General features: G+C 42.7%; 1 protein-coding gene across 1 annotated transcript in view; it reads right to left on the bottom strand.

The window, feature by feature from the left end:
- The window catches only part of LOC106650765 (glutaredoxin domain-containing cysteine-rich protein CG12206-like), a 43364-nt gene that overhangs the window by 3726 nt on the left and 24819 nt on the right, over positions 1 to 14819 (bottom strand). Inside the window, exons 3-4 of the mRNA XM_014368967.2 lie at positions 8934 to 9167; positions 885 to 950 (exon numbers count right to left, since the gene is read on the bottom strand). Of these exons, the coding sequence (XP_014224453.1) occupies positions 885 to 950; positions 8934 to 9167 (300 nt within the window). The remainder of the gene's footprint in view (positions 1 to 884; positions 951 to 8933; positions 9168 to 14819) is intronic.

Below are 14819 nucleotides of genomic sequence, written 5' to 3'. Positions count from 1 at the left end.
CGCGAAAACGAGTCCCTACACCACGAGTCGCGTTCCGATAAAAGTGAAAGGATTGCCTATAGACACATCGAATCTGGGCTCGCGCGAGCGCGTACTATCTACATGTACATGCCTGCGAAAACGAACGCGTCGTCGTCGTCGTCGTCACCGAACTCTCGCATCTTTGAACGCGCGCCCAAGGCATCCCGCGCTGCAGCGCAGCCGGGCAGCGACGTTACTGCACGCGCGAGGACGTATAATTCGAGTCGCCCCGGCACGTACTTCGTTTACTTTTTTTTGGGCCAAGGAAAATCTCGACGACGCTAATCGATCGCGTGTTTTGATTTTTCTAATAAAAAGTACCGACACGTACTCGAAGATAATATTTCGACGACCGAACGCTATAAACGGAGATAGTCAAGCAGGCAGATATATCTGTAATGTACGTTTCGTCGAGTTTTTTTCCCAGTTATCCAGCGAAAGCGATACCATTTATAGAGCGCGAGAAATTATTTGCCGGCGCGCAAAAATTCGCAATTTCTTGTCGAGATCGTAATCTCGATACATCTAGAATTATCTTTAATAAAATCCCGCGCGCTCGCCGCCGCCGCGTCGAATCGAGAAAAAACTTTTCTTCCTAATGAAAACTGAATCTTTATTCGCTGTTATTTCATCTTGCAATGACTTTTTTACTCCGTAGCTAGTTTATTTGCTATACACATCTCTCATCTCCCATCTAGATTATTATGATGTATACGCGGAAATGGTACTATATTATAGATATATACTTCTTTTTTCTTAGCAGGATCTACGATGATCGGTCATGAGAATCGTGAAATTGTTAAATTGTTACGTGCGGATGATAAAGATGAATTTTTTGTATTATATATAATACTTTCATTTACCTTGTACGGTTTAAGCATTTGACGCAGCTCACCCGTCTCGTTCAACCGTTCGACCGTGTTGGCATCCTATAAAACGAAAACAAGCCTGTGGTTATAAAACTTGAAGACATAGCCATAAAGGATATTAAAAAATAAAATTTAGTCATTTCTCGATGCTCGTAACGATAAATTCAAGCAACTTTTTTTCATTAAATCTAACAAATGTACGCATGTGAAATTCTTTATTGTATAATCCTAATACACAAACAATATGTAATTACATGCAGGAACGAATACACATAGAGGAGAAGAGCCAAGAGATGAGAATACATTAGAGATTTCTCATTTCTGAACAAATAAGGATAGATTGCATTAAGAAAATAGAAAGTCTCCTGTAGGATTCTCAATCATCCGATTGCGCGCACAATTCAATGCCTCTGCAGCAGCAGCAGCAGCAGGCGAAGATGCTGCGCACAATCACAGATAAACACGCGCTGCTCGTCAAGTCAACGCGTATATAGAAAATGGCTTTTGAAATTGCATCGACAAAAACCTTCTCTCCCTCTCTCTCACTCACTCGCAGAGCTGTTTCACTCTCGGTTTATATTTTGCCTCGATTATTTTCAATTATCCGCGCGTCGAAACGCCAGCAGCATATGTATGGGTAGAATGTGCCGCCGCGCTTATGGTAGCGAAAAGTGAATGGACGCGCGCAAGGAGGTTACGCGCGCGCGAAACGTATCGGGAAATTTCAATACGGAAATGAAGTAACTTTTGATCGTAGCAGTAGCAGCAGCAGCAGTAGGCATCCTTTGCATCGATTCAGTAGATACGTACCCGAGATTGCATATAGCTTTATACACAGTAGTTCGAGATTAGCGCGCCGATCCAAAAATAGCCATGGGCTTGTAAACTTTGACGTCAGCGAGCAATAAATCCGATTCTAAAAACGTGAGCGTGATTAAACTCCGAGGCATGATTGAACGCGTCGAGTTTCGTTGGTCAAGAACTGGAGATATAGCAGAAAATACTTTATTATGTTTAATTAAGGCTTCGCAAAAGGAGTGTAAGTGCTTCACGAAATGTCGCGCGGCTCGAGTTTTCTAAATGAGAAAATCGCTACCTGGTGGATTGTTTCATTAGATCCTACGGCCTTTTGTTCAGGCATTACGTATGCGACGAATATAACGTCCTTTTCGTGTTCGTATAATGGCTTATAACGTACACTTGATTAATTATTTTATTTCGATTAAAAATAAGCGCAGAATGTTGAGCGGCCTCCGCGATAAGTAAGGAAAAGTTACGTACATAACTAAAATAAATACCCTCGAAGCTCGAGTTGAAATAATTGGTACGACATTTTTATACTACTACGTAGAGATGTCGAAAGTGCATAAATGTAACCGCAAAAACAAATTACGCGAGGTGATCACGCGAACGCATACATTTTTACACCTACGCGGAGCGTTTTCAACTTTATGCCCTCTGCGCAGTTTGTTTTTAGCCCTCAGCTTATTTCTATCCAATTACGAGCATACACCTCGTATGTAATTGCAAAAGTTTCGATTGGAAAGTGTATGTAGGGTGACTGACGACGACGATGTAGACGATGAAGTCAAACTGCAGCAGCAGCATCCAAAAGACTTGAATTTATGGCAAAATATTATTTCTCGCACACGTGAATCGCTCGAGGCTCGATGGGTCGCATCTGGTGCTGTGCTGTGCTTTGCCACGCGCGCGCCAAAGCCTATACATATAAATACGAGAGACGAGATATACGTGACGTAGATTTAGTTAAGAATTTTTCAATACCCGAGGAGCTCGTGTATGAAAGCGATCGATGCGTTTGACGCTCCGAAGCTGCGACTCTATAACTGCCACACGTCGTATAGCATACACATGCACATATGCAGTGCCGAAGCCTGTAGTACAGGTATACGTACGCGTATACCAGCTATGATCCGACGAGTTATGCTTTTAAAAAGGCATTGCGCTTTGTTAGCCATTCTCTTTTGATGTACGTGCTGTATACACAAATATACATATTAATATTCAACGATATTCTTATACGACTCGGGAAATCTGCACTTAAAAGTTACCATGAATTATCTCAACGGCCGTGATGGACAAATATTTCTCGCTTCGATTAAATACTTCCGTCGTTTCAATCAATAAGATCATCTAATTTTTTAAGTTCATTGAAAGTACATGGTATTAAAAAAAAATAAATATCTAAGCAAACAGATGAATTTAATATTTTTTTAAATTTATTTATTTGAAAAATTCTGTGAAAAATTTTTCATTTATGAGTGCTAAAGCTGCTAACGCGGTCTCCTAAACCACAAAACCTAATAAGATTGTCGCATTTTGTTTTTCATGGATTCCCTACCCTTCGAGCTATAAGAAGCTTCACATCAAAAATCTATAGGAGAAATGGAGTTGACAAATTTTCAGGGGCAAAAGATGCACATAACATAATACTCTTACACGAAAGCCTGTTAATTAAATTCTGCTTATGCATTCGTTTGTGAGGATCGAAGCTCGCCGAGATACCAAGCCGGTGCACATTTGACGACTGCCGCAGAGCACGTCGATCGTTGCAGTTGAGACTATTGCCTAGACCTGGCAAGGCAAAAGCCTTGACTCGTATTCACCGATAGCTTCTCTACAAAGTTTCGCCAGCAACGACGTATCTATGTATGCACGTGTAAGAAAGCTCGATGCGGGCTCGACTGTCTGAGCAGTACGTGCACGAGCGAGCTCCGATACATAACTCGCTCGAGTGTGCAGTCTAGCTGTCTCTGTGTGTACGTGTGCAAGCGCATGTAAATTCATCTGTGCATACAGCAGTTGCCGCAGATATTGATATATAATTGAGCCTCGAGTAACGAGTCAAACATGTAAAGCGTGCACCGGAGAGAAGCGAAGTTTGAGAAAATGTATCGATTGCTAGTTGCGGTGTATCAGTTAGCTTTGCAATATATATATGCACGAGCTGACACAATGCCGCGGATGGCGGCTGCAGCCCTATACACGGTTGACAGTTGGTCCAGCTCCACGCGCAGAGGTGACAGCAGCTCGTGCACTGCAGCGGATGCCGCGGCGATCGACTACAGACCAGCAGCAACAGCAGCGGCGGCTCTTCTCGCTCGCCGCGGACTCGATATCGATCGATCGCCGCTTGATTAATTACTCCGAGCGTACATGATATACCGAATAAACTTTTCCGTACAGTATCCTACATGTGTGTATCCATTCTGCTGGGTCTACTTTTGCCGCACATACAAGTGTACGATCAGTACAGTCGTTCGATCGCGTATGCGTGTGTGCAGCTAGCTGATCGCGTAGGTGCCGTATCACCAGCGCGCGAATGATCGATCGGGTCCAGTTTCGCACGTGGAATGAAACTTTTCTTCGCGAGCGTCGAGCTGCTAGGGCAATTTTTCATAAACTATCTACACTTGTCTTTCTCACAGCACACACACACATACACAATATAAGTCCGCATGCCGCAGCCCATCCTCTCGCGTACGTGTATTAATATCACGAGTATACGGCATAGCTGACAGCTACGTCGAACGCTACATAATACGCTACTTATAATATAGCGTTGGCACGAAGTACATTATGCTCTCGCGTCTTCTTGAAGCGAACTATAGCTTCGCGGCGAAAGCTTATCAGTCGCTGCTTATATAGCTGCACGCGTGCGTGGCAGTATACGCAGCAGTGGCAGATCGAGTCTAGAGCGCGACGACCTACTACTATTACTACGCAGTTCTTTTTTCCCCGGCGCTCCGCCATTGGAATTTCTCAGACGAGATTTATTATGCATTTTCTGCGCGATGCTCCCTCGATCGCAGCCTCGGGATCTATTGTCTCTACCGCGACGACGACGACGACGACGACGACGACTACGGCAGTGGCGCGGCGGTGTCGAGCGCGTCATTGTACGCAAATGGGCTGCTATACGGAATTCGCTGCAGAGCAGGATCGTTGAGCGCAGATATAACGCTCGACGCGCTCGCTCATCTGGCAAACTTTCTCCTTGACTTCCGTTCATTTGGCTGTCGAGTAATAGAGCATAGGCGGGCTAATGAATACGTCGTCTTGGCGTGCCGATTAATGCTCCGCGTACAGCATACACTGCGGCACCTATATCGCCGCGCGCTTACGCACACGTTGGAGCTTGTCATTTGAATCTCCGACTACATATCTGCGCATATATACATAGAAAATTTGCACCGCATACGTATTATACACTCACTAAGGCAAAGACGACGTCACTCGGCGGCGCACGAGTGTCGCATTGCTCCGCAGCGCGCGCGTTTACGCTTTCCCGCATCGGCACTCGTAATAGCTGTCGCGCTGCAATTTAATCGGGCAAAAAATGCGCCCCTGCGGCTCCCGCTGCTGCTGCTGCTGCTTCACCGAGAGAGGAACAGAGAAAAAGATAGACGCACCTTCGGTAGGTGGCTTATACAGCACGCGCCGTGTTTATGCGAGTACATTTATAAAACAGGAATAAATTCCGAAAAAAAACACTCCGAGCATAATATCGCAGCTCGTAAAAAAGTTTTCCTACGCCTCGTACACGCGTATACGCATGCACAGACTTGTGTACAGCACGAGACATAATGAGTACATATATCTATATCTAGCTCGATATAAATCGAAATATACGTCGGTACGCGCGAGCTGGCTACTTGAAATTCTTATAACGAAAAAAACAAGTTTAGAAGCGTCTGGAAAGGATAAAGGGTGCACAACACGGCTCATACATAATAGCCGTGCAGCAGCAGCAGCAGCTTATCATATAAAGCGATGCTGCGCTCCGATATACGCTATTTTGAGTTTACGATCGGACGGCCGTTGTTGTATATACGTATATATAACATATTCTCCGTGTCGCATATATTAAATGAGTGTGTCGATATATCGAGCGGCGACGACACGAGGTACTCGGATCTCGTTACAACGACGTCTTCATCGATACGAGCGATAGATAGAGAGAGAGAGAAGACACACTCAATGTCGGTCAGCGCGTACGTACGTTAGATCCCTTTCTAAAATCCACTCGTGCATGTATTGCATATTACAAGCGGCGTGGCGTGGCGTGGCGCGCGATCGGCGCATTTGCGGACAAGGCGTGTAGTATTATATACTCCGTACGTACATATATGAGCTCGAGAGAGCAGTAACACACAGAGCTAACCCAATTCTGTGGCCAATGGAATTAATCACGCTCCGGCTAGGCCTCGCAGCTTCTAATGAGAGAGCTTCTACGCCCAGCTGCAAGTATATCGTCGCATCGTCGCATGTATCGCGGCACAAAGTATCGTTGCGCGTACTCGCTGACGTCGCTCTCTCGCTCGACGACAATTCTCATCTCGCTATGTATAGAGGAGCTGCTCTATCCTATTTATCAAACCGAGGCGCAATACCGTGAGTCTAGCAACTTCCGCGAGCGGCGCAACTTCGTTTCTGAGCCAATTCAAAAGCTCACACGTCTGTGAAAAAAAAAAATAAACAAACTTTTTCTGGGTGACTTTGATTGCATTTGCGCGAGGGGCTGAAGTTGCGTCGATCCGTTTCAATTTTGTTAACTACGCAGGCGTTTTTTTACATAAACTGGCTGCGACGCTCATTAATATGCTGCCAACTTTGTTACTTTTGCTAAAACGTATCGCGTATAAGCTCGCGCTCATCGCGTGCTACAGATCCACCTAAGCGAAATACCAACAAAGTTTTTTTATTTCCTAACCGAAGCGCGGAAAATTTTTCGAATTTCCGCTATAGTCCAACTCTTCCCTTCGATATATCGTGTACATACCTATCAAGCGTGTCCTAATTTTCACAATCAATGCTATTGGAATTCTGTGCGTCACGTGACTCGAGTCGTAAATTTCTTTCGCATATTGTATACGCGTGTGTATGCGTGCGCGTATGTTGTTTACGACTCGGATTGGGCTCGCCGCGCGCAGCGCAAAAACTTGAATGAATTGCTACGAAGGCAGTAAAGTTAATGTTATTTAAAACCTCGCGCGGTAAACTCGAAAAATTCGAATTATTTATTTGAATAAAGAAGCGATCTAAAAAAGAAACCCGCGCACTTGTTGCGCGCAGCAGTTGCCACTGACATACATTGATTATTTTAATTTGGATTAACTTTATCGCTGCGACATTATTTCCAGTCGTCGAGGTGTTCTTTTTTCTTCGTTATTTCGTCGCTGAACTACTTTTACAACGTGAAAACTCGTTTTGTTTATCCTTCTTGAAATAATAAGGGCATTCGCCGGCGCACCTGATATATTCAGCACAGCGTCGTTATAGTTTATTAATTTACCTGTATCGCGAAACCCATTTATCAAATAGTTATGAACGTGTATACGGAACGACGTTACAGAAATAGCTCAATAACAACATGACAACTCGCCAGTCCGTAAGAATCTAATAATAAATTATGTAAGTCTTTGCACTCACGTTTTCAATGGTTTTTTTTCGGTGTATGCGTAACCGACGCTGTCCGATGGAGTGCTTAAAAATATCTGGCGGTGATTACAATTATTGAGCAGGAAAAGCAAAGAATTTCTACTCTCCATTTTTTTTCATTCCTTTTTTAAAGCGTAGTTTTATCATGGGACTCGTTGGGGAGTATTTTGTAAACGCGATTGCATCGGTTGCAGCAGGATTGAATCTGTGCACAGTGCACGAGCTCCGGAAGCAGTTTTCATTCGAGAAGTGAGAAATCCGAGCTTGCATTCGACACTACTCCAATAAAACTTACGTAAACTGAATTCCATCTAATGCCTATATATATATGGCTGATTCTCTGTGAAACCAAATAGTCAGAATTTTTCTTTTTAAGGCAAGAAAAATTTGTTGCTTTTGAGGTCGTACGTGGTCAAATTTTATTTGAAGTTGGCATTTTAACGAAATTCAGGTTTATTTTAAATATTTACAAAATTCCTAGCTCGGTCCTTAGTGTCTTTAGGAAAAAATGCTCGAGAGCTTTTTAACTGGAAATTGTCCAAGCTTTAAGAAAAAGTACTGCAAAAAGGTCTTAGCAGTTTGGGAGCTTGTTACTATGGCTGAAAACATAAGTTCAAATCTAATCAAGATCGATCCGGATTTTCATCAACTAAATATTCGCAGAGCCCTTTCAAGGTCAACTAATACCTTCTAAACTTTTGTAATGGGCTTTAAAGTTAGGAGAAACAAAAATCCGAGATTATCGAAACATGTTGAAACAGGCTTTTTTGTTACATTACCTTTTTTAAAACTTTTTTTTCGCACTTTTTAATACGAATAAAATTTTCGTAATTTTGAGTAACCTCTGAGAATTGTTTGGTTATTAAACTCCGGATCACACTGGATTAGATTTTGTGTTTTATGTTACTCTTTGTATAAGCAAGTTTTTTAGGCGCTAAGATCTCTGCAAAGTATTGTTTTCGAAAATGAAGACAATTTCCAGCAAAAAGGGTCTCTTGTAATTTTTCTCTAAGTTAGGTTTAGTTTAGGCTGAATCAGGAGATTATAAATTATACGCAATAAGCATGAATTTAAAAAATAGCCAACTTTGGGCCCATGAAAAAGGGTTCTAGATGGTCCAAAAAATTCAAATAAACTTGGAGAATATGTATGACATCATTTTTCATGACAACAGGAAAATAATTTTCGATTATTCGATTTCACAAAGAATCAGCCATATATAGCGTGATCAATATATCTCGTATTTCGAACACGCAACTTGCTTTTTACACAATGCGTAATTATCAATTTGTTTTCTCTCTCTCTCTCTCTCTCTCTTTACCTCTCTAAAATCGTTTTTCAAAGGTATGCTCTTTTACAAAAAATTATCGGGTTGAAATATTCCAAAGAGTTTACGATCAAGCTGCGTCAGGAATGACGTTATAGCATGACACACGACTTTACGGTTTTTCATCAATGTTATTACGCACGCGGGTGTCGAATAGAAAGTTATCGATGTACCGCCGGGTAAGAAGGACGAGTGGAGGGAAGAAGGAGATGCATTACGAAAATGAAATTGCGTTGGGCGAAAGCGCGACTTACCCCGATGTACTCTCCATCGATGAATAGCTGTGGCACAGTTATGGCATTGCACCTCATACGCTCCTTGAGCTCCTTCTGGTTATCCGAGCTGAAGTTCAGATCTCGCACCTCGTACTTGGCCATGTGCGTGTCGAGGATCTTCTTGATCGACTGGCATCTGTTGGAGGTGCTCCTGATTATGCTGCCCGACGTCGTGAAAAGCACGACTTTTCCTGCGTCCAGCGTCTTATAATTCTGCAAAAAAAAAAAAAAAAAAANAAAAAAAAAAAAAAAAAAAACGAACGCAACGTTACAATTATGCAATCGCTGAGACATATGTATGCGAATAATAATTGTCGGTCTCGAATTTTCTCGAATTGTCGCCGTTCGAAATAATAACGAATACGGTACGGAATTGCATAGCAGCTCGTATCGGAGCCGCCGGCAGGGATTTCATTATAATAACGGGCCGTAATAGCGCAGCGCGCGGAGACCACGATCGTGTATAATATGGTTTCTCTCGGAAAAAAAGCGATCGATGCGAATGCACGCATACATGGCGAAAAAAGACGAAGAAAAAGAGACCGAATACGATCATAATATAGACGCCGGTCGTTTCGTCATCGTATCGTGAGCAAGTGATACGCGCCGCGGTCACTGGAAAATGGGATGTTGCGCAGCCTGCTATAGTAGTACATTTATATACGCATAGAAAATATGTATATAGTCTATCTCTATAGGACTGCGCTGTATATGGCGCGTGTGCTGTGCAGCTTGGTGGCGGCGGTGGCAGCGGAAACTGCGGTGGAAGCCGTTAAAAATACGCCGAATAATACGCAAAAACGTTACGATTCTCTCTCTCTCTCTCTCTCGGAGCAGCTAGTGTAGTGCGCGCGAGGAGGGAAAACGTGAGCTGCTGTTGCCTAGCTTGGCAGCTGTAATCGGGTGCGCGCGTGCATATAACAGTACGATGATATTATAGTTGCAGTGAGAGAAGGCGCATATACCTACGTATAAACACAGGATAGCTCTCGTCGTACATATACACTGCAGTCTCCGTGTAGCTACTGCTTCAGCCATGTACGTGTATAACGCGCCGCATATAACGTTTACGTATGTATGGCATGTATACGGCGAGAATACGAGCTGCCGAGTAATCTGGCCTACTCGCAGTTTGTACCCATTTAGCTGCGCCGAGACCGTACACACGTATAGCTGCCCATATTTATATGTATGTATACTATATGTATATGTACGCACGCAATAGCCATGAAGCCAGCAGATAGGAGCAATTTCCACGAATAAGTTAATTTTCCGCTTGTCCGTGTATACGTAGCAGCAGCAGCAGCAGAGTCCACCGCCGCCGCCGCCGCCACCGAACCGGTATATAATAAAGGTATATATATGTACTACACCGCGTAGACCGTGTCTGACGCTGCGCGCAGTCTGCGTGCAACCTATAATATATGTTAATCGAGATTCACGTTGCGCAAACTTATGTCCTTCCAACTTGCCTTTTAAACGTTGTGCGGGCCCGCACTGCTCTGTGTACATATGGCTAACTCGACGCGAGCAGCGTACATACGTTACGCTGAAACGATGTATTTTATATATCCGTGTGTATGTGTGTGTGTGTGTGTGTGTGCACCTGCGTTATAAAGTCGGAGCTCGTTAATGGATAATGCGGCGAAATATGCCAGCAGCAGCAGCACCTCGACGCTAAGCTAGCTCCAGTCCGTATATCTATCCGACGTGATTGAGCTGTGCGCAGCAGAAACAAGACGACGCGTGGGCGACGCGACGTATTACCCGAGCGACGACGACGAGCGCCGCGATACATGCATTTTCGATCGTTATATGTAGGTTGAGCGACGCAATACACCCCCGATCGCGCCAAAAAGCGTATCGCGTAGAGTCGACGATCGAGAGAACTAATCATCAATCGCGCGAGTCGTTAAATAAATCGTCGCGCACTCGAGCGAGAGGCAGAGTGTGTGTGCACCGTGTGTGTATGTGTGTGTGTGTGTGTGTGTGTGTGTGTGTGTGTGCGTGGAAAACCAAGCCAACTCTGATGTCAAGAGCCACTGATCCTGAACGCCTCTGCCGAGCGTAAATATATAGGAGCCTCTTTTCTCGATGGCTCTCGCGGCTGCACATTGTTTTAGCTTACATTGCGAAAGTGCTCTTGGCTGCAGTCAACTGGTATGCGCCCGTGTCTATCTATTTGGTCGCGACGCATTCTAGCTATACTAATTCGGTCGTTAAGTTGGCCCGTTATTGATAGCTCGTGCATTTTCGAGTGTTGTGCACATTTCGTTGCTCGCCGAGTCATTTTGAATGAGACTGGAGAGCTTAATTTGTATCCGATAGGTTTGAACGCCGTTTGTTCCATCGAAGACTGCCAAAATCATCTGTTTTTTTCATTGTTCCCCCTCATATAATCATATTTTCACTTTGCCATTTGCAGCTTTACAGATAAAGGTACTCACCATCTAGCGGGGGGAGCTTAAACTGGTATTACCGTTTTTAAACTGGTTGAAAACTAATTTAAATTTTTTGAAACAATCAAACTGTCATTTTCAGGTAATTTGAAATGCCCTCAATATTTGTAACATTATTGAAACGGAAAATTCGAAAAGAACAAGTCAATTAATGATAATGTATTTTAAAATATTTTAAGCGATAATTTTATGGTCATCAAGCCATTGTTAATGTTGAGAATCTTTATCAAGGTACTAGTTAAACAATTACATAGCCAATCGCTTAAAAGTGTATTGTTTCATTAAATTCAGATAAAATCTGTTCCTGTAATATTTAATCTTGATAAATTTAATTATGGCCAACATCTGCAGAATCAAAAAACTTTTTTTATTTATTTTTTTTGACCTCTTACATCGCCAATTTTTCAATATTTTTTTGTAGAAAGCAAAATCATAACAAACGAAGCATCCCTCTCATTTTTAATTTAACTTTTTTGGAATTTCCAACATGAAAAACTCACTAATACTGTAAAAATTTTCAACGTCGAGATACTTTTTAAACGAGTCGAGTGTAGAGATCGACGTTTTTATCGATACATACGCGCAAGCGCCAAACGATTCTGCGAGCCACAGATCACTCTTGTATCGCTCGGGTTGCCGAGCTCTCTTAAGTTCAAGCTTCGTCACATGCACGTCGGCGAACGTACAGCTATACAGCCAAGCGAGAACAATTCATTTGCGCGCGTAGCCATTCAGAATGCAATATTACCGATCCTCGAATACGATGCATGCGCAGCAGCCTCGTGTCAAAGCCCAGTCACTTGGATTTAGCTCCGCGCGTTGAATACCCCCGAGGCTACGGCCGACAAAGGTATCGGCATATAATCCGGCACGCGCATGCATCCTACCCCAATATCACTTTCACACGCGTACGGACGCGTTAAGAGTGTCATGCGTATCACACGCGCACGTCAAACTAAAATTTGTAGGAAACTCGTAGGCGAGGAGAAGGACACTTTAATCAAATTTATCGTTTATTTATTTTCATTTACACGCTGCTGCTGCTGCTGCTGCTTCTGGGCTCACGTAATTTGATTGGAGTAGCAAATTTCAAGTGAAAATCGTTTCGACACAAGAGCCCAAAAGTTCATATCCTCGAGTTTCGTTGCAAAAGAATGAACAAAATTGAGAAAAAAATTGATGACTTTATTTGGAAACAAACACCCAAGGAGAATTTTCAACGTGCGTTACATATATAATATAGCATAAATGCGTCGTGGCCAGAAGAAATATTATCCAATGCGAGGCATGCGATACGACGGTAAATTGCAGTTACAAAATCCCTTGTAGTATAATTAAAATTCATGCAACTTGCGGGTCACGCAGGCACGTCGTCGCAACTTTCTCCTCCGCGAAAGGTACACACACACACACAGGCCACGACGACGTTGACATAGCAAGTGCATACAGCAAGAATCGAAAGTATATTCTCCGCCGCTGATATAATTCGTCAGCCGCAGCTGCCGCACTGTCGGGTGTATATAGTACGCCGCTAAAATGAAAAAAAAACATCTCTCCCTCCGAACGATGTTATACGTGTCTGTGTATGTAATACGCAGTGAAAATGTCATAACTCGGGTCAACAGCACCGACGAGACGATCATTGCCTGCCGCACAGAAAGAGAGAGAAAGAGAAACGATGCATGGATATGTGCACGCGCGCACGATAGGTATGTATGTGCACACACGACACACAACACTGCACGTAAATATACAATATTATTGGCTAACGACGGTGACGCGCATCGACACGTGTCGGCGCAGTTTTTTCTTGCCTGCGCGCAAAATGTGTATGCAATATACGCAACGGTACTTTCCAGAACGCTGGGCTCTCTCTCTCAAAAGTTCGGTAAGAATCCGCGACGCGTATATCAAGTTTTTTTTTTACGATTGCGTCCACCACGCCCTGCAGAACGTTTCGCATTTCTCAATTTGTAAGTAATCGATGAGAGTGGCAATTTTCGACGTCGCGCCTGAAATTAAAGGATAAATCAGGAGAGTTTCGCTCGTTTGTGAAATAAACGGCCGTTCTTGAAAAAAATTTGATGCATGTGCGACGTCGATAGAGTCAAATTTGCCGAGAAAAAAAGGATGACATTACTTTCCAGAAAGGTTGTTCGCTATATCTCGTTTCATTTTTCCTTGCAACTTGGTAAAATTTTTTGCATGTAGCTGTGACAAAAATTAACTGCGATTTTTCATCGCGTCGATAAAATTATGATCGATTATAGCTCGGAACTTGTATACATCCTTTATATTTACGAGAGAGAAAGGTTATCGGAAAGCAGCAGTGTTCATAATGAGGCGCGCGCTAAACAATGGACGAGTTGCCAATACACAAAGGCCCCCGATGCAGAGTCGAACACGGCTAGCGCGTTATATAGCCGCTCGCGTGCACGATCATAATAAGAAAGAAACACCTTGGGACTTGGGGGCCACCGACAAGAGTTCGAGGCAATATTATCCTTTTTATTACATAAATCAAGATAATTGCAAGAAAGCATAAAAAAGCTAGCAGCAGCTATGTCGTAGGCCGTTCAAGTGTTAAATGAACTCTCAATAATAATCCTAGCCACGAGGATGATTCAGTACAAGAAAGAGAGCCGTGTAAAGTGTTTATGAAAGTATGAAAACGGATAGATTAATTAAGTGCTCGACGTATCGAGACTGCGATCCTATCAAGAGGTGCTTTGCACGCTCGCGAGCATTTATTATATATTTGCCCACTCTAATCATTATGCATTCACCTACTACCGCTGCGCCTAGACGTGTACACACACGCCGCATAGTGAAATTATTGTTCTCGTCACTTTCGCGCTTTTACAATCCATCCGTGTATACGAACGCGTGTGTGAAACTTCAAGATGCGTTTAATAACTTGGAATTTTAGACGATGATTATACTTGAAATATAAACTATCGATGTAGTTTTTTAAGCAAAAATTAGTTGATTTGGTATTGTTAATAAAAAATTTTTCAAAAAAGACTAATTATGGAATCATTTTGACTATGTCACTTGCAGATTCACAGATGCATATACTCGCCATCTAGTGATAGTTGCTTGAAGTTATCGTACGATTTGTAATTCAACGGAAATGCTTACATGAAATTTTTTATTTTCGTACATACAACTCTAAATAACCCTGGAAATATGGAAATTCATACCCAAACTATCGCCTGAAAAGACACTTCGATCATCATATTAAGGTTGGAAACTGGTCTAAATTTTTTGAAATTATTAAAATATTTCTAACATGGAGACATTTGTATTAAAAATATCAGTAAAGATAAACCGATTAACGGTTATGTATTTTAAAATATTTTAAATGATTCATTTTAAGTCAATAGGTCATTATTTACGGGGAGAA

The sequence above is a fragment of the Trichogramma pretiosum genome, unplaced genomic scaffold, assembly GCF_000599845.2.
Source record: "Trichogramma pretiosum strain Unisexual culture from Peru unplaced genomic scaffold, Tpre_2.0 scaffold3, whole genome shotgun sequence".
Taxonomy (NCBI): Eukaryota; Metazoa; Arthropoda; class Insecta; order Hymenoptera; family Trichogrammatidae; genus Trichogramma; species Trichogramma pretiosum.
This window is presented reverse-complemented; position numbering and strand designations above follow the sequence as displayed.